General features: G+C 41.1%; 1 protein-coding gene across 5 annotated transcripts in view; it reads right to left on the bottom strand.

The window, feature by feature from the left end:
- TBC1D19 (TBC1 domain family member 19) overlaps positions 1–27,678 on the bottom strand; it is a 73,605-nt gene that overhangs the window by 20,053 nt on the left and 25,874 nt on the right. For all 5 annotated transcript variants that reach the window (XM_034411305.2, XM_087875340.1, XM_087875339.1 and 2 more), the window contains exons 12-15: positions 16,180–16,254; positions 14,465–14,527; positions 5,455–5,539; positions 1,571–1,615 (exon numbers count right to left, since the gene is read on the bottom strand). In XM_034411305.2, the coding sequence (XP_034267196.2) occupies positions 1,571–1,615; positions 5,455–5,539; positions 14,465–14,527; positions 16,180–16,254 (268 nt within the window). The remainder of the gene's footprint in view (positions 1–1,570; positions 1,616–5,454; positions 5,540–14,464; positions 14,528–16,179; positions 16,255–27,678) is intronic.

The raw sequence follows: 27,678 nt of genomic DNA, 5'->3' as shown, positions 1-27,678 counted from the left end.
TACAACCTCTTCAGCCGAAGAGGTTGTACAAAAAATGCTTTTAAAAGTAAAAAGAAAAAGAAAGAAAAAAAGCTGGCCATACCCACCCACTCACATTACCACCACCCCCCACCAAGCCACGCCCACAGAACCGGTAGTAACAAATTTTACATTTCACCACTGAGTGTATCGCTGGCAACTATTTTCCCTGGATGGATTAGAGGGGATTCACTGTGCGCAGCCTAAAGAACGGAACCCATTCAAGAACCTGTTGCATTCGATCCTTGTTCTTGCATGGCTAATTAAAGCAGCCACAAAACACAAAGTATTTATGACAAAATACTTCGTCAACAGGCTGAAGGGGGGCATCATGTGCTGCACTAGAGGAAGGTCTATTTCTAGTCAACCTTTAGGAGGCCGTAGTGTAGCGAGATCTTTCTTTCTTGAGACAACCGCCCCCCCCCACCCGCCATCATAACCAGTGTCAAGTTTGCTATTTCTCAGCAAATTACTTCAACGTGCAGTCATCCTAGGCACCAGGAATTTTTGGATGAAAGGGATTATCTGGATCTATTTCAGTTTGGCTTGAAGCCTGGTTTAGAACAGCTTACATAATAATGATAATAAATGTTTGTTTGTTTTTTAAAAAAAGCAGTTGCTCCTTTGTGACAGAAGGAGGAGCAGGAGGAGGAGGAGGAGGAAGGAGAGGAAGGGGAAGGGGGGAGGAAGAGAAAGGGGCAGGAGGAGGAAGAAGAAAAGGAAAAGGAAGAAGAAGAGGAGGAGGAGAAGAGGAGGAGGAAGGGAAGGGAAGGAAGGGGAAGGGGAAGGAGGAAGAGGAAGAGGGGGAAGGGGAAGGGGGAGGAGGAAGAGAAGGGGAGGAGGAAGAGGGGGAAGTGGGAGGAGGACGAGGAGGAAGAAGAAGAGGAGGAGGAGGTAGGGGGAGGAGGAGGAAGAAGAGGAAGAAGAGGAGGAAGAGGAGGAGGAAAGGAGAAGAAGAGGAGAAGGAGGAGAAGGGGAAGAGGAAGAAGAGGAGGAAGAGGTGAAGGAGAGGAGGAGGAGGAGGAGGAAGAGGGGGAAGGGGAAGGGGGGAGGAGGAGGAGGAAGAGGGGGAAGAGGAAGAAGAAGAGGAGGAGGAGGAAGGGGGAAGGAGGAGGAGGAAGAAGAAGAGGAAGAGGAGGAGAAGAGGAGGAGGAGGTGAAGGAGGAGGAAGAGGAAGAAGGAGAAGGAAAAGGAGGAGGAGGAAGGAGAAGGAGAAGGAGAAGGAGGAGAAGGAGAAGGAGAAGAAGACGAAGGAGGAGAAGGAGAAGGAGAAGGAGAAGGAGAAGGAGAAGGAGAAGGAGAAGGAGAAGGAGAAGGAGAAAAATCAAATAAATGCAGCACCGGTTCTTTAATCTTCTGAGCCTGCTTCTGTATGGCCAAAAAAAACCCCTTGGAATGCTTCAAAGCATAAAAAAAAGTTCTGCCAATTTTTTGAACAGTTGTTCTTTCTTTTCACCCGAAGGACGAAACGCCATTCAAAAGAATCCACTCTTAAAAATGGGTGTAGTTCCCCCTGTTCCCACTAGAGGGGGGACTGGTATAACGTCTTTACCGTTTGGCGGATAAAACACAGCATACTGTTCCATTCCAAGCTTCCCTACACACACACACGCACAAAAACAGAAATAACACACGGAGAATCAGATAAGCAGCAAGAGAATGCAAGGTTTTCCATATGAAAAACGTAGACACTGCCACAATAACCAGAGGGACAAACTGGAGTGAAATTCAGAGGACAAGAAAATAATAACAAACATAACAAGCTGTAAATCACAGGTGGTCCTTAATTTACAACCACAATTGAGCCCAAAATTTATATTTGTTAAGTCAGGAATTTGTTAAGTGAGATTTGCCCCATTTTTACGACCTTAGCCGCCCCGTTTGTTAAGTAAATCGCTGCAGTTGTTGAATTAGCTACACGGTTTCCCCGTTGACTTTGCTTGGCAAAAGGTGATCACATGACCCCCCCCCGGGATACTGCAACCGTCATAAATGTGAATCATCTGTCAAGCATCCAAGTGTATGCTGCAAGGGTCATACGTGTGAAAAATGATCGTAAGTCGCTTTTTAAAATGTCGTTGTAACATCTGACAGTCACTAAACGAACCGTTGTAAGTGGAGAACTACCTGTAAAACTATCCTTAAAGTAATGATCCAGAATGAGGACCAGTAATGGATTAACTTTCTTCCAGCTATTATGCAACATGTATTCTACTTTAATAGCAAGCATTACAACAGTTTAAAAGCTTATTTCAAACAATGATTTTTCCAGAAGAATATTGGGATGTATTAAATTTAATTATCCTGCATACGGGTAAATTTTAAAGAGCCACATCTATTGCAAAGTTCATCAAAAGCGCATTTTTTGGTCTTATTTTTCTACTCTGTTTCGAAAGAAAGGTGCATTTGTACATTCTCTGAAATTTTAAAATGATAGAAACGGTACTAAATGTTAGGTAAAGGTAAATATGTGCTAGTCGTTCCCGACTCTAGAATTATAGAAATCCAGAATTTTAGAAGAAAAATATGGAAACAATGCAAGCCATTTGACTCAAGGAATTTACACAATATAGGGGAACTTGGTGGTTTTGCCAACATCTGAATTTTGATCACACGATCATGAGAATACTACAAAGGTCATAAGTGTGGATATTTTCGTAAGTGCGAAAAGTGGTCATAAGTCACTTTTTTCAGTGCCATTATAACGTTGAATGGTCACTAAAGGAACTGTTGTAAGTTGAGGACTAACTGTACACTGTAATTGTTTTAGATATCAACTGAAAGGTATTTCATCTGGATTAATGGCATTTAAACAAGGAACAGCTTCTTCTTATGATACTTTTCAGGTAAAGGGAAAGGAAAAGGTTCCCCTTGCACATATGTGCTAGTCGTTCCTGACTCTAGGGGGCGGTGCTCATCTCCGTTTCAAAGCCGAAGAGCCAGTGCTGTACAAAGACATCTCTGTGGTCATGTGGCCGGCATGACTAAATGCCAAAAAAGCACGGAACGCTGTTACCTTCCCACCAAAGGTGGTCCCTATTTTTCTACTTGCATTTTTTTTACGTGCTTTCGAACTGCTAGGTTGGCAGAAGCTGGGACAAGTAACGGGAGCTCACCCTGTTACGCAGCACTAGGGATTTGAACCGCTGAACTGCCGACCTTTCGATCGACAAGCTCAGCGTCTTAGCCACCGAGCCACCGCGTCCCTCTAAATGTTACAGATAGGTAAAAAGGCCCGTTTCATGGAAGAGCAACTGAAAGCAGGAAAATGAGAAATGCACAAATAAGCTACTGCAGAAAATGGGGCTGGGATATATAGGTAGTCCTCGACCTACAACAGTTCGTTTAGTGACCGTTCAAAGTTACAACAGCACTGAAAAAACGACCTGGGACCGTTTTTCAGACTTAAAACTGTAAGAACAACACCCCCCCCCTCCTGGTGGTCTTGTGATCAAAATTTGGAGGCTTGGTAACTGGCTCATATGGCTGCGGGGTCGTGTGATCACTTTCTGTGACCTCCTGCCAAGCAAAGTCAATGGGGGTTCACTTAACAACCGTGCTACCCATTTAACAACTGCAGTGAGGTCACTTAACAAGTATGGCAAGAAAGGCCATCAAATGGGACAAAACTCACTTAGCAAGAGAAATTTTGGGGTCGGTTGTACTCGTGAGTTCGAGAACTGCCTGCCTGCAGAACATTTTTTCCTCAACAGCAATAATTCAGTAAGGCACTGATTTTCCTCAGTTTTCATTAAAAAAAAAAAAAAGGAATACAAGTAAATCGGGCTTACTCCCAGAACCCCTGTCAATCTTTTTACTTTGATTGTTGTTTCAGAAGCTGAATTACACAAATCAGGCCTGTCAAACTCAAGGTCCGTTGGCAGATCTGGCCCTGGGCCCACCCTGGAAACAGTGAAGGACTAACCCGCGGTGCCTCTGCCAGTGAAAACGGAGCTCGCGCAGGCCGCATGCGACCCTCTTGAGCTCCGTTGTCACTGGCAGAGGGTTGCAGGAGGCCGTCCCAGCTGAAAACGGAGCTCGTGAGGGCTACGCGTGCCCCCTGAGCTCTGTTTTCACTGGCAGAGGGTTGCAGGAGGCCGTCCCAGGTGAAAACGGAGCTTGTGAGGGCCGCGTGAGCCCTTGAGCTCTGTTTTCACTGGCAGAGGGTTGCAGGAGGCCATCCCAGGTTAAAACGGAGGTCGCGAGGGCTGCGCGTGTCCCTCCTGAGCTCCGTTTTCTCTGGCAGAGGGTTGCAGGAGGCCGTCCCAGCTGAAAACGGAGCTCGTGAGGGCTACGCGTGCCCCCTGAGCTCTGTTTTCACTGGCAGAGGGTTGCAGGAGGCCGTCCCAGGTGAAAACGGAGCTTGCGAGGGCCGCGTGAGCCCCCTGAGCTCTGTTTTCACTGGCAGAGGGTTGCAGGAGGCCATCCCAGGTTAAAACGGAGGTCGCGAGGGCTGCGCGTGTCCCTCCTGAGCTCCGTTTTCTCTGGCAGAGGGTTGCAGGAGGCCGTCCCAACAGAAAACAGAGCTCGCGAGGGCCGTGCGTGCCCCCTAAAGCTCCGTTTTCACTTGCAGAGGGTTGCAGGAGGCCATCACCGAAAACAGAGCTTGGGAGCTTCTTTTCGCTGGCAGAGTGCTCAGGCCACCACAGGCAGCCCCCAACACGAGTGATGTCATGCTGGCCACACACACCCTGCCCCCCCCCCGAGGTCAAACTCAACCCTGATGCAGCCCTCAATGAAATCGAGTTTGACACCCCTGACAGAAGGCCAAAAAAAGGCCGAAACATTTTCCTTCTATAGTGGGACTTACATACTCCACCCTGCCAAAGATATTCATGAGATGCAAAGAAAGTGGTAATTCAATGCATTTGTCGTCATGGACCACAGACGTCAAGGTTTGAATGTTTCCCAATCCTTGTTCGGTTAGTTAGTTAGTTAGTTAGTTAGTTAGTATTTATTTATTTATTTATTTATTTATTTATTTATTTACTTACTTACTTACTTACTTACTTACTTACTTACTTACTTACTTACTTACTTACTTATTTATTTATTTATTTATTTATTTATTTATTTATTTATTTATTTATTTATTTATATATATGCTGCCCTTCTCCGGAAACTCAGGGCGGCTTACAATGCATTAAGCAATAGCCTTCATACTTTTGTATATTTTATACAAAGTCAGCTTATTGCCCCCACAAACCGGGTCCTCATTTTACCCACCTTAGAAAGGATGGAAGGCTGAGTCGACCTTGAGCCTGGTGAGAATTGAACTTGCAGTAATTGCAGGCAGCTGGATGTTAAATGCTGCCTTAGTAGGAGGCATTAGCCTCCTACGCCACTCAGGTTAAGACCATCAAGTAACATTTATAAAATATTCTGTCTCTTCAACGTCTTTCTTGGCTTGAGCATTTCAAATAAACGTTTCTTTACCTCGAATGAACGACCTGGGTGGGGTAGCACTATTGTACGCAAAGTGTTCCAACACTGAAGTGTCTCGGGAGAAACAAAGCAACACCTGTGGAAAACACAAACACACTTATCAGAAAGTTATCTGTGAAGGATAAGCTCATTTTTAACTGAATTATCGAAAAAAGACATTTCCTGCAAAGGTGAGAGTTTTACTACATGTTAAGGACAAGCAAAATGCTTAGATTAACCCCCTCCAACTGAATGATGGCTCTCGTGTTCCTGGAAAAGCAACAGGTATGCTTCGTCCTATTTGAACTTTTTTTTTTAATCAGTTTATTTATACATTTTCATTTTACACACAAAAGTGCTTGGTGAACAGCGCATTGTCTGGGTCAAGTTGCTTATATAGCAGGGGTGAAATGCTCCCGGTTCGGACTGGATCACCCGATCCGGTAGCGATGGAGGTGGTGGTTCGGAGAACCGGTAGCAAAAATCCCTCCGCCCCCCCCACCATGCCCAGCTGAACCGCACGATCATCAGAGGCTTTTTTTAAAAGCATTTTTTCTACCACCTCTTCCGATGAAAAAATGCTTTTAAAAGTTAAAAAAAAAAAAAGCCTCTGATGATCGCGCGGCTCAGCTGGGATCGTCAGAGGCTTTTCAAAGCATTTTTCTCTGCAACCTCTTGGCCGAAGAGGTGGTAAAAAAAATGCTTTGAAAAGTCTCTGACGATCCCAGCTGAGTTGCCTGATTGTCAGAGAGGCTTTTCAAAGTATTTTTTAAAAAGCCTCTCTGACGATCCCAGCTGAGTTGCCTGATCGGCAGAGGCTTTTCAAAGCATTAGAAAAAATGCTTTGAAAAGTTAAAAAAAAAAAAAGTTGGCCACGCCCACCCCATCAAGCCACGCCCACAGAACCGGTAGTAACAAATTTTACATTTCACCCCGTTATATAGTAATACTTTTCTAACTCCTAATGTCCACCTCTGTCATCCAAACCATTTGTAAAACAAATCCCATTTTTGAAAGTACTCTGTATCTTCCCTTTCTTTTATCTTTAACGTCCATCTGTCCGTTTCTGCACAATCTAATTTTTTTTTAAATTACATCTTCTTCTATAGGTGTATTCTCGTTTTTCCAGAACTGTGCAAATACAATTCTTGCTGCTGTCAAAACATGTAGTATTAAATAAGACATCCCCTGATAATAAGCCCAATTGGGCTTTTGAGCGCATGCGCTAAAAATAAGCCTCCCCCAAAAATAAGCCCTCCCCGAAAATATTTAAATGCAGAGCTGGAAATCAGGTAAGATGGCAAGAGGAGCCCCATCTTGCTCCACGCGCCCCAAAATAATAAGACCTCCCCGAAAATAAGACCAAGCGCTTATTTCGGGGTTCATAAAAATATAAGACAGGGTCTTATTTTGGGGGAAACATGGCATGTTCCCTTGATGAATATGAGTAAAGATGAAGACACTCAGGAAAGGAAGGAGCCAACAGAAAAAATGGAGGAAAAGACTGAGCCGAAGAACCAGAAAATAAAAGAAGATGGAGATAACAATGAAAATAATAGTGACTGATAAATTAAATCAGGGGGAAAATATATTAAGAGAGTTGAAAAGAGAATTAGAGATACAGGAAGATGCTCTTGAAAGGGAGATAGGGACCTGGGTAGAAAGTGTGGAAATTAGGCAGTGGAAAAGGGTAGAGGTGGGAGAAATACCTAGATTGAATAGCCAAGAAGTAGATACAGACAGAGATAAAGATCCAAGAGAGGAATATGGGAGGCAAGTCAAAAAAAAGCATAGCAACTAAAGTATTGAAGCGGGCAAGAGATGATGGATAGATGATCTCTTTTTTTTGTTGTTGTTCTGATTTTGCTTTTCTTTTTCTCTTCTCTTTTAGGTAGGTGACATGACTAGAAGTTAGGTAGGATAGAAAGAAAACGTCTCTTAATAAAGGGTGACATGATTAAAAGCGAGAATATGAAATAGAAATAAGAGAAAGGGGGAATATTAGTGTATACACTTTTATATAATAAAATAAAAGCAATAACAAGAGAAAACATGGAATAATTGAATAATGACAGACTTGCAACTTAATATAAATGTGTATTATTATTAGAAATATATAAGTTGGTTAGATGTAATAACTATGATTAATTTTACCAGTTTTATTTGTATTAGAATGTATGACACCCAGATGTCACACTGTTCACTCATTGATACATATATATATAAAATAAAATAAAAAACTTGGAAAAAAATATATGTTCCCTTTATTGTACTTCTCTGGTACTACGCCTAACAAAAATATTTCTGGTTTATAATCTATATGCTGCTTCAACATTTTTTCCAACCATGTTCCGACCATTTTTGTCCAGTAATTCTTCCTATTTGGACCTTTTAAGGAGTATTGTAAAAATAACCTCGTTTTCTAGTTTTTTTAAGGCAGTGGTAGAGAAAACTGGATCACCAACAAAGAGTTATCTCCCAATTTTTCTACGTATAAACTCAGAACCCTATACACACACGACTGCTCCTTTTATTCTGCCACAGGATAAAAAAAAAAACCATACAAGTCTATAGCAAATTCATTTCCACGAGTGATAACTCTAATGTGGGACATGCTGCAGCTTATCTTTTTATTTTAAATAGAATTTTTCCAACGCCATGACAATGTTTCCCAGTGTAGGGCCTGTGCGGAGAGAACCTTTCCGTTTAATATTTAATATAAACAAAATCCTCTGAAAATTGTATTTGTCAAAGAAAAGCAGAAAGGTCTTGAAAATCCGGTCTGGGCTTCTGATAGAAGACAGAATAATTTTCTGCCCGAGATATGGACTCACCTTCTTGAATAACTTACTACTTCGCTGGTTAACATTTTTTCAGAGGGCAAAGTCCCTTTATCTTAAATACACACTTTCAGCACTACTTATCAGACCCCGTGCTCCTATCCAAACTCTTAAAATATACCACAGCCAGCAAAGTAGTAATAAACAGGAAAAATTAAAAGCTAGTTTATAAGGACCCACGTCAGTAGAAAGAGGAGAGAAAATTATGGATTCAGACAAGTGTTCAGCCATACAGATTCTTCCCTATCTTCCTTCCTTCCCTCCTCCCTCCCTCTTCTTTCCTTTTCTCCTTCCCTATCTTCCTTTCTTTTCCTTCCTTTCTTCCCCTTCTTGCTTCCTTTCTTATCTTCCTTCCTTCCACCCTCTTCTTCCCTTTTCTCCTTCCCTATTTTTCCATCCTTGCTTCCCCCTCTTGCTTCCTTTCCTCCCTATCTTCCTCCCTCCCTCCCTCCCTCGTCCTTCCTTTTCTCCTTCCCTATCTTCTTTTCCTTCCTTCCCCTTCTTGCTTCCTTTCCTATCTTCCTCCCTTTTCTCCTTCCCTACTTTTCCTTCCTTCCTTCCCTCTTCCTTCTTTTCCTATCTTCCTTCCTTCTTTCGTCCCTCCCTCTTCCTTCCTTTTTTCCTTCCCTCTTCCTTTCTTTTCCTTTCTTCTTTCCTTTCCTTCTCCTTCTTGCTTCCTTTCCTATCTTCCTTCCTTCCACCCTCTTCCTCCCTTTTCTCCTTCCCTACTTTTCCTTCCTTCCTTCCCCCTCTTGCTTCCTTTACTCCCTATCTTCCTTCCTCCCTCCCTCGTCCTTCCTTTTCTCCTTCCCTATCTTCCTTTCTTTTCCTTCCTTCCCCTTCTTGCTTCCTTTCCTATCTTCCTTCCTTCCACCCTCTTCCTCCCTTTTCTCCTTCCCTACTTTTCCTTCCTTCCTTCCCCCTCTTCCTTCCTTTCCTCCCTATCTTCCTTTCTTCTTTCCTCCCTCCCTCTTCCTTCCTTTTCTCCTTCCCTATCTTCCTTTCTTATCCTTCCTTCTTTTCTTCCCCTTCTTGCTTCCTTCCCCTCTTCCTCCCTTTTTTCCTTTCCTTCCTTCCTTCCTTCCTTCCTTCCTTCCTTCCTTCCTTCCCGTGTCAAGTGCAATTTAACAACTGCAGTGATTCACTTAACAAACGTGGCAAGAAAAGTCGTAAAACGGGACAAAACTCACTTAACAAATTTCTCACTCAGCAACACAAATTCTGGGCTCAATTTTGGTTGTAAGTCGAGGACTGCCTGGATTAGCCTTAGTTTGGCAGAGATTCTATCCACTAAGTGTAAGCAAATAAAAGACTGGAGTCCACTGCCTTTCAGTGTGTCTTTGGCCTTGAGCCTGACATATGCAGACACGGAGCAGACTCCATGAAATTATACGCAAATGGAAACGTTCTGTCCTCTTCGTGCTTATCCAACAGTTATTGATATATCCAAATTAGTCATTATAAAGAGTCCCAAAGAAATGAACATCTGACGGGATATCCTTATCACTCGGAAGCAGAATTTGGCAATTAAGTAGGCAACCTGAGGATTTGCGTCTGCTCTAAGTGACTCTGTTCGACCAGACAAATTCTTTTCAGAAATGGTTGAAATAGCTTTTGTCGGAGATTTGAAAACAAAAAAAACCAGAACACAGGAAACAATGTTCCGCCTTCAAATCTGCCTGAACTGCACGGTTATTAACTCTGTGATAATGAGAACTGTATTAAATCCAACCTCCAAGACTCCCGATGGTAGAAAATTAAAGCGAATTCACACAAAGGGAGCCTGGATGATTTCTAGTCCAGCACCCTTGCTCGGGTCGGAGATCCTGTACCATTCAAGTTGACTGTCCGATCTCTTCTTAAAAACTACCAGTGATGGGGCAACCATAATTTCTGGAGGCAAACCGGTCCACTGTTTTACACCATTGCTCTCTGTGTCAGGAAATTTCTCCTAGGTTGCTTCTCTCCTTGACTGGTTTCCATCCATTGCTTCTTGTTCTGCCTTCAGGTGCTTTGGAAAATAATCATCTATACCAATATCTGAGGCAGCCCCTCAGATATTGGACCGCTGCTATCCTCTCACCCCTAGTCATTTTTTTAAAATTGAGAATAGAACAAAATAGAGTAGAGTAGAGTAGAGTAGAGTATTGGAAAGAATAGAATAGAATAGAATAGAATAGAATAGAATAGAGTAGAGTAGAGTAGAGTAGAGTAGAGTAGAGTAGAGTAGAGTAGAGTAGAGTAGAGTATTGGAAAGAATAGAATAGAATAGAGTAGAGTAGAGTAGAGTAGAGTAGAGTAGAGTAGAGTAGAGTAGAGTAGAGTAGAGTAGAGTAGAGTATTGGAAAGAATAGAATAGAATAGAATAGAATAGAATAGAATAGAATAGAATAGAATAGAATAGAGTAGAGTAGAGTAGAGTAGAGTAGAGTAGAGTAGAGTAGAGTAGAGTAGAGTAGAGTATTGGAAAGAATAGAATAGAATAGAATAGAATAGAATAGAGTAGAGTAGAGTAGAGTAGAGTAGAGTAGAGTAGAGTAGAATAGAATAGAATAGAGTAGAGTAGAGTAGAGTAGAGTAGAGTAGAGTAGAGTAGAGTAGAGTAGAGTATTGGAAAGAATAGAATAGAATAGAATAGAATAGAATAGAATAGAGTAGAGTAGAGTAGAGTAGAGTAGAGTAGAGTAGAGTAGAGTAGAGTAGAGTAGAGTAGAGTAGAGTATTGGAAAGAATAGAATAGAGTAGAGTAGAGTAGAGTAGAGTAGAATAGAATAGAATAGAATAGAATAGAATAGAATAGAATAGAATAGAATAGAATAGAATAACAGAGTTGGAAGGGACCTTGGAGGTCTTCTAGTCCAACCCCCTGCTTAGGCAGGAAACCCTACACCACTTCAGACAAATGGTTATCCAACAGCTTCTTAAAAACTTCCAGTGTTGGAGCATTCACAACTTCTGCAGGCAAGTTGTTCCATTGATTAATTGTTCCAACTGTCAGGAAATTTCTCCTTAGTTCTAGGTTGCTTCTCTCCTTGATGAGTTTCCACCTATTGCTTCTTGTCCTGCCTTCAGGTGCTTTGGAGAATAGCTTGACTCCCTCTTCTTTGTGGCAGCCTCTGAGATATTGGAAGACCCCTAGTCCTCCTTTTCATTAGTTCCTGCAACCGTTCTTTATATGTTTTAGCCTCTGGTCCCCTAATCATCTTTGTTGCTCTCCTCTGCACTCTTTCTAGAGTCCCAACGTCTTTTTTTCCATTGGGTTTCCTATCCGCTGGTTCTCTTAAGATGATTTGAAAGGTGCATTTGGTGTCAATTTCAACTATCCGTTCCCTTGCAAAGATTACCCAGCTGTCTAGCTATGAACATCAAGGTCTGTTTCACCTGAAAGGCCACCTACAAACATAAAATGCTGGCTAGAAACGATGCAGAAGAGAACACTGACTTCAACTCTGTAGCATGCCTAGCTTGGCATATGTACAGTATGCGATCCTGGTGTTTTACAGCTTGGGTAATGCAGCTTTCTTCTATTTCAATAAATAGATGTTTTAGTTTATTGCTCTTAAGGCTGTAGTTTTACCGTGCTTCCCCAAAAATAAGACCGGGTCTTATATTAATTTTTGTTCTAAAAGACGCATTAGGGCTTATTTTCTGGTTAGGACTTATTTTGGGAGAAATACGGTACTAAATGCATCCATCTGGCTGACAATCTTAATTTGGGTTTATTTTGGGGGTAGGGCTTATATTACGAGCATCCTGAAAAATCATGCTAGGGCTTATTTTCTGGTTATGTCTTATTTTGGGGGAAATACGGTACTAACTGCACCAATCTGGCTGACAATCTTAACTGGGGCTTATTTTGGGGGGTAGGGCTTATATTATCTAATTTTAGGTTCTATTTAATTGGGCCAAACTATGTTATAATAATAATTTTAATTAGCAATTTTATGATATTTGTGTATCTATATTTTTCTTGACTGTACACTGCCTTGAGTCCTACGGGAGAAAGGCGGTATAGAAATATAATAATAAATAAATAAATAAAATTACGAGCATCCTGAAAAATCATGCTAGGACTTATTTTCCGGTTGGGTCTTATTTTCGGGAAAAACAGGGTAGTTAGATGGCATCTTCAATATCACAAGCTTTTATTTTGCAAGCTTTCTTCATCGCAAGGCAATCGGACAAATATCTTAATGATGATTTAGAGAGCATTAGTTTTTTGCCTGTACTTTATTCTCAGAATATACAGAATTCTAAGCTAAGGAGTGCTTGTTTGATGCAACTACGAAGGGAAAAAAAGGACACTTCCAACAGCTTTGACTAATTGAGTTGAACTTATCGTGAAAATGAGGTTCTAACCCCATGACATTTATACTGACATTATAATCAAATGTATGTTAGCAAATTTGCAAATGTAATAAACCTTCATTAAGAGAGATTTAAAAGAAGCGACACAGACAATTACAAACACAGACACAGCTTCATTTTTAATAGAAACAAAGGTCATATATTGTGGATGCATAAATTATGGGTGCCTTTCCAAGGGTCATAGTAAATTCTATTATATATATATATACTATAGCTTACTTCTTTTATATATGCCAAAGACCGGGCACAACAAATATCGTTGGTTCCTTTTATCTTTAAATCATCTTTGAATGTTTAAAACTTGTATTCTTGATGCCCTTTCCAGAAGAACTCCTAAAAGGATCCAAATTTCTCATGAATGCCACATTTTCTCCAAAACCTCTGGCCAGTGGTGGGCTGCTGGGGGTTTGCAGAGGTTCGGGAGAACCTCTAGCTAAGATTCTGTGCAGTTCGGAGAACCTCCAAATCCCACTCCTGGTTGGCCCCGCCCCACCCCTCCCAGGAGTCCCCATGCGGCCCGTTTTGGATACAGGTAAATGCAGGGCGCGTGCAGAGGCTTGGGGAGGGTGAAAAATGGGCTTACCGGAAGTCCTGGAAGGCCAGAAATGGGCCCGTTTCTGGCCTCCAGAGCCTGGGGAGGCCATTTTCACCCTCCCAGAGGCTCGACAAAAGCCTCAGGAGCCAGGGGAGGGCAAAAACTCCCCCCCCCCAGCCGTGGTGCAGGGGGCCGACTAGACCACGCCCACCATGGTCATGCCCACTCAGCAACAGGGCAGAAAACCCCTTGCTAAAATTTTTGAAGCCCACCCCTGCCCATGGCCACTGCCCATTAATCTCCATTGCAAACAAAAGCAATGCTTAGAACAACTGTAGCTATAATGCTTCACATTTATTTAATTTAAGAAAATTTGTAGGGTGCGCCAGCTCACTCTCAGTGACTCAGGGCAGCTTATAAGGGGGGGGGGGGAGAACCCAATATAAAAACAATTTGAAAATATATACCAATAGATAAAAATATATAGAGATAGATAGATAGATAGATAGATAGATAGATAGATAGATAGATAGATAGATAGATAGATAGATACTGTGTTTCCCCGAAAATAAGACCCGTCTTATATTTTTTTGAACCCCGAAATAAGCACTTGCCCTTATTTTCGGGGAGGTCTTATTATTTTGGAGCGTGTGGAGCAAAACGGGGATCCTCTTGCTGTCTGATTTCCAGCTCTGTTTCCCTAACCCTAACCAGAGGAAATGGTGGGGACCGGTTGTGCATGTGGTTTAATATTTTTGGGGAGGGCTTATTTTCAGGGAGGGCTTATTTTAGCACTCAAAAGCCCAATTGGGCTTATTATCTGGGAGGTCTTATTTTAGGGGAAACAGGGTAACCCCCTGTTATTGTCCTCTTTGGCGACAATAATCAAGCGAGCCATTTGATGGGCACCATCCCACTGTGGGGTCCCCAGGCCCCTTGGCAAACCAGGTCTTCAGGGAGCAAGTAGGGGCCAATCTTATGTCTGCAGTGATGATGATCTACAGCAAAGGTCCCCAACCCCCGTCCCACTACTGGGCCTTGGCCCGTTCGGAACAGGGCTGTTGGAAGTGGTATGTGAATGTGTGCGCCCCACAAAATATAAATGGAATTTACTCTTGTGTAGATACACACAGCAACGCACTGTAGCTCTACTTAAGAGCAGCTGTTGCATTACAAGTTTTATTTGATCTACAAAGTAAACAGAATAAACTCTACCCTGGCCCAAATGTCCTTCTTCCAATGACGAATGATTTGCCATTTGCTCCACGTAAATACTTACCTGATATAAATAATCCTCAAACACAAAGTAGTAGTCATCATTGCTGGCTGTCAATTTCACATCCTGAAATAAATAAATAAATAAATCAGTAACAGACAACTTTCTGAAGCTGAGCCACATCTTTTCCACGTGGGCACCTCTCACACCGTACACGATATAACAAGACGCAGCACTATCGTCATCTAATGGCGTTAACAACAGTTCTGGCGCTACTCCTATATCAAGCTCAGTCTTTCGTCAACTTCTAATTTTCAAATGCAATGAAAAGTTCCCTTAGAATCGTTGATCTATAATGAAAGAAACAGAATGACAGAGTTGGAAAGGACCTTGGAGGTCTTTTAGTCCAACCCCCTGCTCAAACAGGAAGCCCTACATCATTTCAGACAAACGGTTGTCCAATCTCGTCTTAAATACCTCCAGTAATGGAGCACCCACAACTTCTGAAGGCAAAAGCGGTTCCACTGATTAGTTGTTTTCGCTGTCAGAATTTTCTCCTTATTTCTAGCTTGGTTCTCTCTTTGATTATTTTCCACCCTTGGCTTCTTATCTTGCCTTTAGGTGCTTTGGAAAATAGCTTGATCCCCTCTTCTTTGTGGCAGCCCCTGAGATATTGGAACACTACTAGCAAAACACTGTGAGATCCAAAAATGGGCATTTCTCAAATCTCCATTTATTCCGGCGGTTTATTATTTAACTCCCATGTGACTCCTCTCCTGCGCGAGCTGCATTGGCTTCTGGTGGACTTCCGGGTGTGCTTCAAGGTGTTGGTGATCACCTTTAAAGCGCTCCATGGCTTAGGGCCAGGGTACTTACGGGACCGCCTTCTGCCACCAATAGCCTACCACCGGCCAGTTTGCTCCCACAGAGAGGGCCTCCTCAGGGTGCCGTCGGCTAGACAATGCCGGCTGGCGACCCCCAGGAGGAGAGCCTTCTCTGTGGTGGCACCTACCCTTTGGAACAATCTACCCCAAGATACGAGTGATCTCCGACCTCCGGACTTTTCGTCGGGCCCTAAAAACTCATCTCTTTCAGTTAGCCGGTCTCTCTTGATTTTATGATTTTATGGTTGGTTTTAAATTTTGATATGGATTTTAAATTGATAAATTTTAAACTATGGGCCAAATTTAATTATTTTAAATCTATTTTTAATCGTACTTTATGTATAAATGTTTTTATTTTGGCTGTCCACCGCCCTGAGTCCGAAAGGAGAAGGGCGGTATAGAAATTCGAATAATAAATAAATAAATAAATAAACTAGTTAGCAGTCCAAACTAAGAGGGTTTTTCCCCCCATTTATTCAAGAAATGAAATGGCTTCCGATCACGTTTTTGAATCCCCGCGATTGTGTTTGGCCAGACTGAGATATGCCACATTCCAAAGGATTCTAACTGCAAAAATGGGAATTCCGATAGCAAGAGTCACGCTGATTTTGATTCCTGTTAGTACTTCTACATAAACACCACATTCAAAAGATATATTATGGCGATCATAGCAGAACCATAGAGATTTTCGCTCCTTACTAGCCAGAAATTCAAGGCCCTTGGATTTGTTTGCTATCTGCTATCTTGCAAGCAGAACACAATTAATAAGGTTAGCCATTATAAAAGACATTAAGCACAGTCAAAACAAACATTCCTTTTCACTACATAAAGCCTAGAGGCTGAGTAACGCATTAATTACTGACCACAGAAATGTGCAATTCAAAAATTACTCACTTTATAAATCAGACTGTCCACCAAAAGATTGTACTGGATCACGTTAGACTTCAGTTGTTCATAGTACAAGATATCCTAAAATGAAATAATAATAATAATAATAACAACAACAACAACAACAACAACAACAACAACAACAACAGTTCCTAGGTCCTTGGTTAGGACTCGAGCTGCTGAGCTATTAACCAGCCTCAAAGGCTGTGAATCTCACTAAAGATTAACCAATAATAATAATAATAATAATAATAATAATAATAATAATAATGCTATCATGAAAGCGAAGATACAAAAATTCACTGACAATCCAAACTGGCGACTTTGCAACGACAAAGTCGAAACTGTTTCACACTTAATATGCGAGTGCAGCAAAATCGCACAAACTGATTACAAAGCTAGACACGACCAAGTTGCTAAATTAGTCCACTGGTCATTATGTAAAAAATATCCAAAAAGTCATGGGAGCACAAAGTGGAAAAAGTTGTCGAAAATGAGACAGTGAAGATATTGTGGGACTTTCGAATACAGACTGATCGTCATTTGGAACACAACACGCCAGATATCACAGTTGTCGAAAACCAAAACGTACAATTTATTGACATCGCGGTACCAGGAAATGCCAGAGTCGAAGAAAAAGAACTGGAAAAAAATCATGAAATATCGCGACCTGGCCATCGAAACTACACAATTATGGATGAAACATGTAACAGTGATACTCATTGTCATCAGGGCACTTGGTACCATGTCCAAGAATTTTATAAGATACATCAACAAATTGCAGCTTCCTGCAATAACACCAGAGGAACTGCAAAAAACTGCGCTACTCGGAACATTGTATATCTTAAGAAGGTACTTGGTTGATACCTAGGATGCTGGCAGCAACCCATATCAACCATTTGCACCAGTCAATGGTATTTGTGATGCATTTTTGAATGTTCAGTTGACTGAGTTTCATATTTAATGAATAAAAGATAATAGTAATATATAATTGTAATTACATTTGAATTAATGCAATCAAGGCCAGAATTTCGGGGGGGGGACATCAAATGTTTTTAAGTGTAGATTGTGCAAAGTGGCAGAAGAAACAGTAAATTATATACTCCACTCAAGCAAAAAAAAAAAAAAACCTGCACAAACTGAGTACACACAATAACGCAGTTGCGAAAAAGTTTCATTGGAGCATCTGTAAAACTTAGCATGTGCTGGGAATGAAAAACTGGTGGAAACACAGAATCGAAAAAGTAATTGAAAACAAGCAGCTTAAAGTATTGCGGGTTATCCGAGCATAGATTGGTAAAGTCTTGGTTCACAATAAATAAGATTTAACTATGGTTGAAAAGGGGGCAAAAAGTATGGATAATTGATGCTGCAATACCAGAGGTAGTACAGGACAAAAAAAAATTGACAAAGATGAGAAACTATCAAGATCTGAAAACTGAAATAGAAGGATGATGGTATAAAGCAGCCATAGTAGTGCCATACCAAAAAATCTTGGATGGCATTTAGAAAAATCTGCGCATGGACAAAATTTCTACCTGTTAATTACAAAACACTACACCAGTGATGGCTAACCTTTTTGCCATCGCGTGCCAGGAGGGGGGGTGGGGGAGGTTTGCGCGTGCACATGCCCACACCCATAATTCTATGTGACCCGCCCTGTGCATGGGCGTGCGACCTCCCCCTCCCCCTCCCCCTCCTGGCACGTGATGGCCCGGTAGGCCCGTTTTTCTTTCTCACCTGGCTCCAGATCCCCTCTATGCATTTGGGGAGGGCGAAAACAGCCTTCCCCACTGCCTCAGAGCCCCTCCGGAGGCCTGAAACGGCCTGTTTCCCAACTTCCGGTTTGACAGGAAGTGACTTTTTTGCTGTCCCCAGCCTCCAGAGCCTGTCTAGGAGGGACAGCAAAAAACATTTTCGCCCTCCCCAAATGCAGAGGGGATCTGAAGCCAGATGAGAAAGAAAAATGGGCCTCCCCCCCCTCCCGGCCCTCCGGAGGCAGGAAACAGCCTGTTTCTCTAATTCTGGTGGGCCCAGAAGGCCCGAAAATCAGCTGGCCGGCGCGCGCATGCGTGCTGGAGCTGAGCTGACATGCCCACTGATAATGGCTATGTGTGCCACCTGTGGCACATGTGCCATAGGTTCACCATCACAGCACTACACTATTTGGATCCATGCATATACTACGCTTATACATCACAACATCAAGAATTTGATGCGTATGAAGACCTGTACCAGCTAAAGAACTGCCACCTCTGATTTTAAACAACTGTGAATAGATAATACTAAAATCAACAAATGTGACTGGAAACCACAGTTTAAAAATCTGCTAGTTTTACTTCGTTGTGAAACTGCCTGAATAAAAAGGGTTTATATTTACCTTTGCTGTGAATGAATTTAATTGAGTGCCTGTTTGATATGGTATATATTAGGGTTTTCGGCTATAATAATGGTCTCTGTTTTTAAATATTATTGTTCTAAAGTTCTTATATAACCAGCTCTGATTATAGTGGAAAGGCAGAACTGAATTTCTTACGTAAATAAATGAGTTCCAAAAATAAAAAATGGAACTAGGAAAAAATTCATTCAGGATATCCGAATATAATCTCAGAAACTTTGTTAGATATTCATCATCAAAACAAATGAAACATATTTTATATCCAAACAAGGAATAATAAATATTTTAAGACAAGGAAATATAAGATTCATTTCCATAGGTATTTATGTTCTATTATTCAAACAGAAACTTTTATCAAAAGTGGACTTGAAAAATAATTAAGGGACATTTATAAGGTATAATTTCATTTTAAAAAAACCAAATACAAACAAGGAGAAAAAAATATAGTAGAAGTTATAAATGTTTTAAAAATTATATATATTATAGTGATTATAGTGATTAAATGCAACAGAAGAGGGGTGGGAAAGAACTTTTTAAAAAAATCCATGGGCATTAATTAATTCAAATTTTTGTCTCGAACATGTAACACATATTACTTCAGCTCATGTTCACAGCCCTTAGGCAGAATAGACCAAATCCATTTCTTCGTATCAGGAAAATAATGAATAATGAAATTCTTCCTAGGTTTACAAATTGAATTTCTTTGCCTTCTGAAAATACTGCATCAGGATTCAACAATTTCAGAAGATAAGTTAATTATTTGCTTGGCTGTGTTACATCCCAGACATTCTTAGGTTAGACATGATATTGAGGACAGTTTCCTTGTGGCGTCTGGCTCATTGAGGATAGAAAACAGGTGGCTGACTTAACATCAGAGAATAGGTAGAAAGAAAGCAATTCCACTAGCCCATCTGGACCAATTGACAGTTTAGAATAGAATACAATAACAGATTTGGAAGGGACCCTGGAGGTCTTCTAGTCCAACCCCCTGCTCAGGCAGAAAACCCTATACCAACGATAGGTAACCTTTTTGCCGTCGCATGCCAAAAGCGGGGGGAGCGGGGTGGTGGGTCACGCTCGCTTGCGCCCACCCCCATAATTCAATGCGCCTCACGCATGTGCATGCAACCCCCCCGCGCGACCCCCGCTTTTGGCACACGATGGCACGGCGGGCCCAATAGGCCCGTTTTTCGCCCTCCCCAGGCTCCAGAGGCTTTCTTGGAGCCTGGAGAAGGCGAAAATGGCCTTCCCCACCTCCCCAGAGGCTCTCTGGAGGCCGGAAACAACCCGTTTCCCAACTTCCGTTGGGACCAGAAGGTCCGTTTTTCACTCTCCCCAGGCTCCAGCCTGGGGAGAGTCTTTGACTTATAACAGTTTGTTTAGCGACCGTTTAAAGTTACAGTGGCTCTGAAAAAAGTGATTTACGACCACTTTTCACACTTATGACCGTTGCAGCCTCCCCATGGTCATGTGACCAAAACTCGGCCGCTTGGCAACTGATTCCTATTTATGACGGTTGCAGTGCCCTGGGGTCATGTGATCCCCTTTTACAACTGCTTGACAAGCAAAGTCAATGGGGAAACCGGATTCACTTAACAACCATGTTGCTAACTTAACAACTGCAGTGGTTCACTTAACAACCAGTGGCAAGAAAGGTCATAAAATGGGGACGAAACTCACTTCATCACTCTTGCACTTAGCAACAGAAAATTCGGGCTGAATTATGGTCATCATAAGTCGAGGATTACCTGTACAGGACTACACATATGCCGGCTCTCCTGACATTCCAGTACAGTAGTCCTCAACGTACGACCACAATTGAGCCCAGAATTTAAATCGCTAAAAGAACAAATTTCTCATTTTAGCGACTTAAATTCTGGGCTCAACTATGGTCGTAAATTGAGGACTACTGCACTGGAATGTCAGGAGAGCTGGCATATTTTTGCACATGGTCATGGCAGGAATTCAGCATAAATAGAGAAAGCAAGAAAGATAAGAGCTGTGCAATTCTCCTTTTAAGACAGCAGAAGAAAATATATAGCTACATAGCAGACGCATTTAATATCATGTTTATTATCCTTGCGATTTTTCTCATAAACACAATTTGCTCTATTTTAAGGTTTTAACTGTGCGGTTAGGGAATGCATGTTATTTATCAGATGGCAGAATATGTAGTACATTCAACTAGGCAAGGATAAAGTCATTGTTACTTTTATGATAAAGGTAAAATGAACCAGATGTATTCAGAACATGTAAATAAAATCCTGTTGGTAAGTAAATTATAATCCAGGTAGTCCTTGATTTACGATGGTTCATTTACTGACCGTTCAAAGTTACGACCCTGGCAAAAGTGACGTACGACCGTTTTTCACATTTATGACCGGTGCAGCCTCTCCATGGTCACGTGACCAAAATTCAGCCATTTGACTCATATTTATGACTGTTGCAACATCCTGGGGGGGGTCATGTGGTCACTTTTTGTGACCTTCTCCCAAGCAAAGTCAATGGGGGAGCCAGATTCACTTAACAGCCGTGGTACTAACTTAACAACTGCAGATTCACTTAACAGCCATGGTACTAACTTAACAACTGCAGTGATTCGCTTAATAACGGTGGCCAGAAAGGTCGTAAAATGGGGCAAAACTCACTTAACAACTGTCTCCCTTAGCAAGAGAAATTTGGAGCTCAATTGTGGCCATATGTCAAGGATCACCTGCATAGAACAATAACATAAGTATTTCACAGTGACAAGTCAAATCTCATTAGATTTCTAGAAACATTGTTTAAATTACTGATAGCCATGACAAAGTTATTTTTTTATACTGTGCTGGCTTTCAATCATTTAAAAGATTCCAGGAAATCGAATTATACCTTATCTTTTAAAATGAGTATTTCCTCTGCCTGAATTATATTTTGACCTGTAATTCCCCAACATATTGGTGGCATCGTTTATTTTACGTATTAAATCAATTCAGTCTATCTCTCTAAGAAAATCTGGCAGGAAACAAAATAAAAACAGACAACAATCGCATTAAAATAAAATTACTACTAACACTGTGTTGAAGCTCAACTAAACACAAAATCATTAGATCTCTCACTAACATCTCAATTGTGTTGGAACTTGAGGACTTTGAGGAGCATATGCACCAAAGACAAATTCCTTGTGTGTCCAATCACACTTGGCCATTAAAGAATTCTATTCTATTCCATTTTAGTTCTTGGTTTTAGTTTTTATTATCTTAATTGTTTGTAATTTTATTATTCTTGTGAACTGCTCCAAGTTGTGTTCTAAAGATGAACTACATAAAACTTTTTTTCATTAAATAAACCGTTATGCCTGGGAGACAAGCCTGGGAGAATTAAAAAAAAAAACTATATAAAAAATATTACAGGCCCTTTATTTTAAAAAAAATGCCCCCTGAATAACTATGCATATTAATCCGTTAAGAATCGCAGTGATTTTTCATAAAGACGGAGTCAAAATCCACTTAACCTATAAAAACTCTTAAAAGGTAATAGCTAAATTCATTCTGTAATTGTTTTAAATTCTGGAATCGTTTAAGAGAAAACAGCGATACAATTACAAAAATTAGCCATTTTCCCCAGTAATTCTGAAGAAATTGAAGAAGGAAAGATTGTCTAATGATAACAGGCTTTAAACTTTACTCCTTTACATTAACACTTCCACTTATCTTATTTCTAAAGTTAGCAATTCTTTCCCTGGCTGGAACCACGAGGTCAATTTAATTCCCTTTTTTAATGAAGGAGAGAATTGCAGAAGAGTATTAGTAGCAGTAGTTGCAATGTATGGCTGTGAAAGTTGGACTATAAGGAAGGCTGAGCGCCAAAGAATGGAGGCCTTTGAACTCTGGTGCTGGAGAAGACTCCCGCGAGTCCCTTGGACTGCAAGGCCATCAAACCGATCAGTCCTAGAGGAGATCAACCCTGACTGCTCTTTAGGAGGCCAGATCCTGAAGATGAAACTCAAATACTTTGGCCACCTAATGAGAAGGAAGGAAGGACTCACTGGAGAAGAGCCTAATGCTGGGAACGATGGAGGGCAAAAGAAGAAGGGGACGGCAGAGAACGAGATGGCTGGATGGAGTCACTGAAGCAGTAGGCATAAGCTTAAATGGACTCCAGGGGATGGTAGAGAATAGGAAGGCCTGGAGGAACGTTGTCCATGGGGGTCGCAATGGATCAGACACGACTTCGCAACTAACACCACCACATTAGTAGTAGCCCTGAAATTTAGAGAGTCAGGGTAGAGAGCTTGAGATATATTCCCTTCTTAAAAGCAATCCTCTAACCTGCTGACCATTTTTACTTGAGAAGCTTAAAAAGAAAACCCGCATAAGAAGGAATAAGAAATGGAAGGCTAGGGCAATTCCAAAGTTTTCTCCTTTTTCTGGGGACCATCTCCAAAAGGAACTTAGAATGTGTTTGTATTTACTCTCCGTATTTGCATATCAAATACTCTGGGGGTTCAATTCAAAAGGGAAAGCTGTGATGGTTACATTAATAGTCTATTTATTCCGATGTTTTTTCCAGGAATGAGCATTCGGATTCACCCTTGGGACAAAGCAGGCTTGTCTGCTTTGGCCCAGATTTGATCAGGGTTTAAGGAGCCAAGCTTAGACACCCAGACACAGTATCCAGATCTCCTTGTCTCTGATCACACACACACACACACACACACACACACACACACACACGTGTGTTACCTGCTTCTTCAGTTCTCGATGAAGAAAAAACATCTCTAGGACAACCATGATCTGGATGACTGAGAATCTCCATAGACATTGGTTTCTTATGGTTTATCAATTGTTGTTTGTAACATATGATTTATGATTGCAACTATGATTTATGACATATGACCTATTACTTGCTGTTGATATGTACACTGTGAGCTTATGCCAGAGACAATTTCCTTGTGTGTTCAAACACACTTGGCTAATAAAGAATTCTATTCTATTCTACTCAACTCAACTCAACTCAACTCAACTCAACTCTACTCTACTCTACTCCCTTTCAATTCCATTCCATTCCATTCCAATAATACAAATAAAAGAAGTTCAAAACTTTTTTTAAAAGTATATTAAGACTAACAATAGGTTGGATTTACACTTTCAATTTACACTCATATAATCTCTTTAGTGTAGTACCTTTCACTGTTCCAGGCAATCCCGACTCTTTAAAGTAGATTTCTAAGGATTGTAGCCATTTCTAGAACACGGTCCTCTTCTGCTGCAGGATCAACATCCTGTCCCAGAATAAAATTCACCCATTTGTGGCAAAGTAACGAGGGATCCAACTGATAATTTGCACTACAATCAAAAATCAATCTGCGAAGGCGAAACAATTTCCGGATTACTCCTTCTGTTCTGCTACTTATGCACTTTATTTTCAAAGTCAAGTTGCAATGACTTCTTGAAGTTTCTGAAAAATAAATCCTATCCGCTCCCAGAAATTGATTTAAACTAGTTCCTTAATTAAGAGAAATGCTAGAGGCCTTTGAGCAGAATGGTACGACAGTAAAACGACTGCCAGGAAATTAATGTTCCTAATTATTCTACAGCTTTTAAAAGCTGCTACTAAATACAGTGCTGAAGTGGATAAACACAAACATAGTTGAATAATACCAATGTTTCCTATTTCATAACAATACTATGCGTGTTTCCTATTTCGTAACACAGATTGCTTTTTTTTTTAAATTTGATTTATATGCCGCCCTTCTCCGGAGACTCAGGGCGGCTTACAATGCATTAAGCTTTTCCTATTGACCAGGCTTTCCAAGGTAAAGGTAAAGGTTCCCCTCGCACATATGTGCTAGTCGTTCCCGACTCTAGGGGGCGGTGCTCATCTCCGTTTCAAACCCGAAAAACCAGCGCTGTCCGAAGACGTCTCCGTGGTCATGTGGCCAGCATGACTAAACGCCAAAGGCGCACGGAACGCTGTTACCTTCCCACCAAAGGTGGTCCCTATTTTTCTACTTGCATTTTTTTACGTGCTTTCGAACTGCTAGGTTGGCAAGAAGCTGGGACAAATAACGGGAGCTCACCCCGTTAGGCGGCGCTAGGGATTCGAACCGCTGAACTGCCGACCTTTCGATTGACAAGCTCAGTGTCTTAGCCACTGCATCCCTCTTCTTTTCAGGTACCTCTCAGTAAATTGTGATTATTAGAAATTAACTGGACTCTCTAAAAAGAGGAAGGACTAGGGATTCGAACCACTGAACTGCCTACCTTCTGATCGACAAGCTCAGCGTCTTCGCCGCTGAGCCACCCCGTCCCTTTATGTTTAAGACTTCGCATACTGCAAATCATAAGAGTTAAGCACGTGTGGACAGGTACTATAATTAAATATTCCGTGGATCCATATCATTTACAGATATGTTTGCACAACTGATTTATAGGCTGTAAAGGCACTGCAGTCATAAATCTGTAGATTAGCTTGTTTGAGTTCTCCCATTACTTTACAAGCAGTGTCAGAATAACTGTAGGATTAAATAACGAGGAAAAATAGACTAGCACTACCAAGACAGTCAGAGAGTCTAGAAGAATTATGGCTTTCCTAATGTCCACCCTGACTTTATAACAATATAATGCGGGTGTTCGCATTTTGCAGTGGGAAATCATCATCTTCTTTTAATGACCCGATAATCCCTAGCAGGGTGGAGTCTGGGCAACTGAATGGAGCCGAAGATTTACTGGCCGGATGCCCTTCCTGAAGCCAATGAGGAGTTTTATTCAGCAGATACATTCTCATTGTGCCCAGAGAGAGAAATATCTGGCTCTACCTAGGATTGAACTCACAGCCCTCCTGATTGTGAGGCGAGAGCTCCACCTCTAGGCCATCGCACCACTCAATCATTCGTTTAGTGACGGTTCAAAATCACAATAGCACTGAAAAAAGTAATTTATGACAGTTTTTCACATTTATGACCATTGCCGCATCTCCAGGGTCACATGATCAAAATTTGAACGCTTGGCAACTGGCATGTATTTATGACAGTTGCAGTGTCTGAGAAGCAAAGTCAAGGGGGAAACCAGATTCCCGCATTATTAACTTAACAGCTGCAGTGATTCACTTAACAACTGTGGCGAGAAAGGTCATCAAATGAGGTAAACCTCACTGAACAACTGTCCTGCTTAGCAATGGAAATTTTGGGCTGAATTGTGGTCGTAAATCGAGGACTACCTGTATCGAAGAGTGTATGATACATTAAAAAAATACGCTTGTGAATTATCGATTGGGACCCACCAAGGCATATTATTAGCAAAAGAGATGAAATTATGCGGGGAAGGAGATTATTTATTTAGTTATTAAACTGCCATGCTGCCCATCTCCCCTGTAAGGCAACTCACAGATTACAAAGAAGACAAATAGATAATTACAATGATGGCAATTAAAAAATTTAAAACTAGAGAAAGAGAAACAGAAGTAAGAGATGAACGGCAGACGCATGAGGTCTTTTACTCCCGCTAACCACCTCCGAGTGGTGGGCATTCAAACCCCCCCCCTCGTGGCCCCAAGCCAACTGGTAAAAAAACAAGTTTTGGTTACAACTTTTTGATAAACTTATTCAACTCTTCTTTTTGACAGGATTAAACTGGATGCCTTTCAAGGGAGGAGCCACCTTAACCCATACTATACTTATGAGAAAAATGCTTTTTTCCCCCATGTTTTATTTGTTTTATTTATATAACATTAAATTTTCATCAAAGTGTGTATTCTGGGTATAATTATGCTTAAATCATATTTATACATCTTTGTTTTGATAGGTCATCACCATCATATTAATAGTATAACAACATAATAATATAATAACCTTAATATTTAATATTTAACATCCTCATCTTTAAAATTTCTCCTCTATATCATTTTCTCCATTTATATCTCCTTTCTAACATCTGTTTCTGTTATTTAGCCATTGATAGAATATGTCCCTTATCAAAAAATATTCAGTTTCTTCTTTATCCCTAACAGCAAGTGTTAATCTATCCATTTCTGCACAATCCAATATTTTTTTAATTACAATCCCCTCACACGGGATCTCATCACTTTTCCATTGTTGCGCAAATACAATTCTAGTTGCAGTTAATATAGGCAGGATCAAATATGAAGTCTTTTTATCATATTTTTCTGGTAGAATGCCCAACAAAAATATCTCTGGCTTCAGGTCTATATGTTGTTTTATCATTTTTTTCCAGCCATGTATGTATTTTCGTCCAATGTTTTCTTGCTTTGGGGCATGTCCACCACATAGGGTAATATGTGCCAGATGCTTGATTACACTTCCAAGATTTTTCCGATCGGTCATTAAACATTTTTGCCAATCTTGCCAGTGCAAAATGCCATCTATAAAACATTTTATACATATTTTGCTTTTCTCTAGGCCATTCAGTTCATCCTGCAATGGGAAGAAGGGTTGGTGATGTTTTCCTAGGCATTCCCGCAAAAAGAGAAGCACTCAATGGGAGGAAGAAAATCAGACAGTTCTGAGAATTGGGAATATACTGCAACTTCAGCAGAATTTATTGATAAAAGGAGAGCCCACTGATTAAAAAAAATGTTGTGCTAGAAAGCAGGGGTGAAATGCTCCCGGTTCGGACCGGATTGTCCGATCAGGTAGCGATGGCGGCAGGTAGTTTGGAGAACCGGTAGCAAAAATCCCTGTCCCCCCCCCATGCCCAGCTGAGCCGCATGATCATCAGAGGCTTTTTTTTTTTACTTTTAAAAGCATTTTTTTCGGCCAAAAAAATGCTTTTAAAAGTTTTTTAAAAAGCCTCTGATGATCGTGCGGCTCAGCTGGGATCATCAGAGGCTTCTAAAAGCACTTTTTTCTGCAACCTCTTAAGGTTGTAGAAAAAATGCTTTTAAAAGGGGGGGGGGAAAAGTTGGCCACGCCCACCCAGTCACATTACCCCCCACCAAGTCACGCCCACAGAACCGGTAGTAACAAATTTTACATTTCACCTTTGCTAGAAAGTCAGAAGTTTGAACAAAAGTGTTAAATGAAGGTAGATGCCCCCGTAGGATCTTGCAAAGGAAGACTCCTAGAATGCTCAATGCTAGAACCAAAACGTACACTTAGCTGACATATG

Source organism: Pantherophis guttatus, chromosome 8 (assembly GCF_059756535.1).
Source record: "Pantherophis guttatus breed Tessera chromosome 8, ASM5975653v1, whole genome shotgun sequence".
NCBI classification, from domain to species: Eukaryota; Metazoa; Chordata; class Lepidosauria; order Squamata; family Colubridae; genus Pantherophis; species Pantherophis guttatus.
Note: the sequence above shows the minus strand (reverse complement) of the source record. Positions and strands in the feature narration are given on the sequence as shown.